This window comes from Plecotus auritus, assembly GCF_963455305.1.
Source record: "Plecotus auritus genome assembly, chromosome: 4".
In the NCBI taxonomy this organism is placed as follows: domain Eukaryota; kingdom Metazoa; phylum Chordata; class Mammalia; order Chiroptera; family Vespertilionidae; genus Plecotus; species Plecotus auritus.
This window is the reverse complement of record NC_137775.1, coordinates 161303311-161309310: the sequence shown is the minus strand read 5'-3', so window position 1 is coordinate 161309310 and position 6000 is coordinate 161303311. Positions and strand designations below refer to the sequence as shown.

General features: G+C 39.5%; 1 protein-coding gene across 1 annotated transcript in view; it reads right to left on the bottom strand.

Annotated features, from left to right (window-relative positions):
- Window positions 1-805: 805 nt before the first annotated feature.
- Window positions 806-6000, bottom strand: part of ZNF804B (zinc finger protein 804B) — a gene marked incomplete at its 3' end in the record, with an annotated part of 411612 nt that continues 406417 nt past the window's right edge. Inside the window, exon 4 of the mRNA XM_080663892.1 lies at window positions 806-4436. Coding sequence (XP_080520018.1) covers window positions 806-4436 — 3631 coding nt within the window. The remainder of the gene's footprint in view (window positions 4437-6000) is intronic.

Below are 6000 nucleotides of genomic sequence, written 5' to 3'. Positions count from 1 at the left end.
ATTCAAATGTTATTCTGAGTATATTTTATTTCACATTACCAAATACTAATGATAGTTATATGTTTTTTCATACAAAAATTAAACATTCTAAATTTTAGATATTGGAGATTCTTAAAATTACAAAGTTATCTTGACATAAATGTGTGTGAAATAAAGACAGCATAATTTTTCACAGAAACTTAATATTATAAGTGTAATCTGTGTAAAGATGGTTTTTCATTGAAGAGTAGTTTTTATTCTCAATTAATCAGATAATTTCTTGCCTTATCTTATTTCCTTTGAAAACATAGATTATATTGATTGAAACAATTATATGGATAGAAAGTTTTAATAGTTAGCCATAAAATCATTATTTTTAATAATTAGTTCATTTTACTGGCCTTTTATTATTATCTGATGAATAAAACCAAATGCCCATTCATTCACGCACTCAACCAACACCTAGATCATATGGTATTATGTTCCATTTGATTTTCCTTGTAATATTAATAACTTGCCTGAATGTTTTCTGTTATCATTTTATAATCCTATGTGAGAATTCATTCAAAGGGATCTTAAACACTTTCCCTCTGTCTTTCCATAAAATTGTTTTAAATGTGTCCTATTATTTTTACAAGTTAAAAGAAATTCTAAAAATGCTCCTATTTCATTATTGGCAATTCAGTTCATATTTATACATTGGTCACATTTTAAATTGGCAGCAATATTTAAATCTGATAATAATCAGATAGAACACTTTAAATGTATCATTTTGTAGGTAGTGACAATTTGTTTTATTTATCCCCAAGAGAGGCTTAAACACTTATTAGTTCAAGTGCGCTGACACATTTAAGGCCTCTTTCACTCCATTATACTGTTGCATCTGACTGGAGTAAGAATGATGGCAAAGATCTTGACCTTGAAACACTGGTTGAATTAAAGGATTCAGGTGGATGATAGAAGCTGTGGCTGGGTTTAAGTGAGGGCTAAACAACGTGGGGATGAATGCTGCCGGGGGCAGGGGCTGAAGTGCTATGTGAGATGGGTGGAAGGGAGCGGCAGTGACTAAATGTAGGGGACGACCCGCCATGAAAGTGGGGTGTGCAGGGATGAGGGCTGGAGTCATCGGAGGAAATGTAAATGGAGTAAAATGTGGCTGCGAAAGAGGGTGCAGGTGAGCTATGGGGAGGTGATTGCTCTGGGAGTGCATAGAAGCTGAAACAGCAAAATGCTGCAGGAACGTGTGGTGGATGGTGGTGAAGGAAGCTTGCTGGTGAACTGGGACTGTCTGCACAGCTGAGGCCGCAGGCAACACCCGGAGGTGCTTCGCTAGGAGCTGTTTCTGCATATGCTGCTGGGCTTGTAGCTGGAGGAGCTTATATTTATCTATTTCTTCGGGAGAAAATGTTACTGGCTGTTGAATTAAAGGGGGAGAGAGAGATTTATGACGCAATTCTAATTCTTCTGCTAATCTGTCATGCTTCTGCATAGCTCTGTCGTAGCAAGGGTTCATATTCCCCTCTGCATGATTGGTGTGCATGCTTACATTCTGCAAGTTTAGGTTTATTTGGTCCTCTTTGGTCTCTGTTGGATCAGTAACACCAGTATATCTATTAGATGGAAGAGCACCAGGGAAATCATTTGGTACTGGATCACAGCTTGGAATAAAAGGCTGGACTTCACTTGCCAAAGGTTTTGATTGTTCTTTTGTTGTTGGCTTCTTTTTCGTGTTCGGTGACTGAGACTCTGCTACTATGTGAACTATACCTTTGGGAAGATGGTCATCACAATCAGTGTCTACACAAACAGTCAAGTTATTTGTCTGTGAACTGCTGATTTTGCCTGTCTCACTAGTTATTTCCATTGCACTGCCTCTGTCATTTGTTCTTTTACTTGGGGTTCGTATTTTTTCAGACAAAGGCATTGCTGGTCTGTGACCGCCTGGTGGTGTAAATTGAATTGTGCATTGGATTTCTGAATGAGGCTCGGATTCATTTTTACAACTGTTTGCAGAGACCTCAATGTTAGCTGATTGCGCCTGACACTTCTTGGCTTGAACTCGTTCTAGAAGGCTTCTGGCTGTCACAGAGGTCTCCTCTCCTCCTGTAAGGTTTAACTCTGTGGTTTCTGAGAGGTGGCTGGAACAGTTCCTTCGAAGACAGCTGATTTTCCCAGAGTTATGCTGCACGGGTTTTACGTTTCCCAGATCACAAATGAGAGGGCTGTGCAAAGACTGCTGACTTTTTTCACTTTTATTTAGGTGATCAATTCTCTCTCTGGAGTAAGAGCCCAACCGGCTGTGCTGAGGTCCCTGGCACTCAGACGGCCTTCCACTATTCCCAGAACAGAAAACCCAGGAGTTGCCATCGCACTGGGTGACTCTCCTGGCTTTGGGCCCTGAAAATTGTGGTTGACTTTTGCACAGTTTATATCTTTCCCTACAGTGACCATATCTGTGCTTTGAGTATTTTTCATATTTAAATGATTCCCACAACTTGCAGCTCTTATCTCGCTGTGTTTCGGACTGCAGGCAGCCACTCCTGGCTCTCTCACCAGACCAGCTGAGGCAGCTGTGCTGTCGGCATTTCTCTCTGTGCCGTTTCACCGAGCTGCGCGCTCCTTCACAAAAGGAGGGCAATTGACCTCTGCCATGACCTCTGGACCTGTGACGTGCACAAGTACTTCTCAGGCTGGATGTGCTGACAGGGGAGGTTTCCAAAGGGCTGGGGCGTCTCTCTAGAGACACCTTTGGGGAACTTCTCTTGTGATTTTGGGTTCTACATCCAGGCACCTTGTTGGGCACACTGATGTGGTTACTATTCAAAACCACACTGAAGTCCTGCCCATGGTCCCTGTGACCCCTTACTGTGCAAGGACTAGTCTTCCAGGTGAATTGATTTGCATCTTCAAAATCTGAATGAGGATCACAGGGAACCCGTTTATGTTGTTTAGTCCTCGGGATGGAAGGAGTAAAAGTCAGGCCCTCGTATGCATCATTTAGAACTGCCCTTTGGCAGCTTTGCCAATGGGCCCTTAAAGGTTCCTTAAGTTCATGATCACCATTATTCTTGTTTCCTACACAATCCTTCAGGGAGATATCAAGGTAAGCAGGCACTTCAGGGTTTTTCATTTCTAAATCACTGGCACTAAAATTGTGTTCACTCGTGTTTGGCTCAGAATCACTGGATCCCACGTGACATTTTCTCTGAACATTTTCCCAATCTGGATTAGCTGTCAGCATCTTTGGTTTCAGAGGTTGATTGTTATCGTCTTGGATCAATCTGTGTTGGTCTTTGATTAAACCTGAGACACGGCTCTCTATTTTAGTCTTCATTTCTAAGGGCTCCTTAATCAATTCTGTTTGTAAGTCCTCTGGCTCATGGCCATCCTTCGTGTTCCGAGAAATCTTAAAATCAAAATATAATGGATTGCAGCCATAAGAGATACAGGGCTCTGTTTTTGTAAAGAGCAGCAGTTCTGTGGGCCATTGGAGAGTGGTGTGGCCATCCTTGCTTTGTACGTGCAGGTAAGGCAACGGTTTGGACTTGACATCATGGGAACGTGCTTCTCGGAGGAGCCTCTGCACGTTTTTGCTAACTCTTTCTGTTTCATCTGCGGATTTCTCCCTCTTCTTTCTGGAGTTGGAATTCAGATGCATTGGACTCTTGTGCTCACTTGGCTGTAACGATGGAAACTCATCCAGACATTCAAACATCCTGGCATCGCTGTGCTTGTAAACATTTGGTGGGCTGGAGGAGGCATTTGCTTGGCATGCATGATTAATGCCGTTTTCTGAAAGGTTTTTCAATGCTTTTCTAGTTTCCTTTTCTCTACTGGAAGGAGGAACATCCACCGCTGAAAGATGAATGTTAGATTTAGAGAATGAAGCAGGAATGCCAATCGAGACTTCTGCTGTTTCAGTGGCGTCTTTTTTGCCTTGCAGGAGCTGAGAGCTGCTGTGTGAAACACCCTCCAGATGGCTCGAGGAGCTCCTTCTATCTTCTTCCCTAGCGAGGTGTGCACTCGCGCTCGCAAACCCGCAGCACCCGCACTGCTCCACAGTCCGCTTTGTTTTATAGGTGGGCGGCTTGTTACAGTCGTGGGTTTCTTCTGTGTTCTCGCTGAAGACCGATGCCGAAGACTCTAGTTTTACGTGTACTTTCTTGGAAAAAGAAAAGGATACTCCTGTCCGGTGATTTGCATTACTGAGATCAGACGATGTTTGTGGCACCCGCTTCCCAAACAAATAAAGTCTGTCTGTCTGTAACTGGTGTCGGTTGGGCACGGCAGGCCGCTGTTTCTCGGAAATGCTCCTGGGGAGGTTCTTCCCTTTAAGGAGAGCGGCACTCTTCAGGCATGGCACTTTCCTTCCACTCTTCACCGGGAAAATGCCTTGCTGCAGTTGCTTCTCTATGGCTACCCTGGGGGCTTTGTATGCTGGTCCATTTCCAGAAACACTGTAAATACAATAAATATTAAAATGATTAGGATACTGGATTTGAAATCTTATCCACATGTGAACATTTCCCAGTGTTTCTATGATGGGTTATGCTGCCATTTATGAATTCTGCCTGCTGTAGTATAACCATTTCACTGCACTTATAACGCAGTATATCTATGTTTCAAAGTGGCTATTTCTGAAGTGCATCATGTAAGTGTATTCTTTTTGAAATTGGCAAAAAACAGTAGCATGTGAATCTCTTATGCCAGGGCCACACAAGAAAATAAAGTATTGCATTTATATTACAATCTATGTCCTCCAGAATGCATCAAATTTTGGAATATAGATTTAATAGTCTTTCACAAAGAGTTTTCCAATCAGTGCTTTCAGATTAAATAAGACATTAACTAGAGTTGTCACTTACAAAATGTATCTTTAATTTGTTTTTTTCTAAGTTCTAGCATTTTGTAATTTTTGTTTCCTCAGTTTTAAAATTTCTTCACATTTGCTTCCTTTTGAAATGGGGTGGTTAGTTCTTTCTTTATGACTTGTCACTATTTTGAGTAATTATAATAATGTATAAAAAAAAAGTAATACATTACAAACCATCTCAATATCTTCAATTATCTTGAAATCATTTCTTCTGCTTTTTACTCACCCAAATATTTTCTTTCTACCTTTTGTGCAAATATATACTTTATCTTTTAGTAGATTTAAGCAGACTAATCATTTTACTGAGCTTAATTAATAATTCAACTAGAAAATGAGAAATATGTGTATATATATATATTTATATTAGATTAAAATTATTTCTTTTTAATGCTTTACCTGTAAAATCTCTACCACAATACAAATCCCATCAATTATCTGACTGTTTGAGCGGCCTTTCTTCTTTCTTTTCCTTTTTCACATGCTTCAATGTGTGTGTGTTTGCTTTTTTTCTATTTTAGAATTTTACTTCATTTCTTTCCAGTCATTGGATGCTGAAGTATTCACTACTAAAACAACTGATACCTTTGCCACATGTAGTTAAATTCTAATGGAGAGGAGTGCTTTCTGAGCCCTTAGCCTGAGAAATTCTTTCCTATTGCCTTCACTTATGACTATTCGGCCAATCAGCATGGAACTCGGAGTTACATTTCTTTTGTCCCTCAAATTTCATGTCCTTTGCTTCATTTTCTTTACATGTTTAATATTGCAGAGACATTTAATCAGCCTCCTTTTATTCATTTCTGACATGAATCAGCTTGAGCATTTGTATGATTTTATAATTTTTCATTATGCATATTTTACTATGTTTATTATATATATGATATATTTTTGTTCTATTTATTACACATAATAAATCATATGTCTAAAATATTTTACCAGACCATAGTTACATATTGATTTTTTTTTTTTTTTGGTTAGTTTTTGCTAGTACTTTTGGGCACTTTCAATTAATTTAATTCAGTTCAGACACTTCTCATATTTCTCTGATTATTCCATCTTCCCAGTTCTGATTTCTTATCCTAGAATTATATGTTAAATTTATTGGCTCTCCTAAATAAATGTTTTAGATCTTATTATTTATCTCAGTA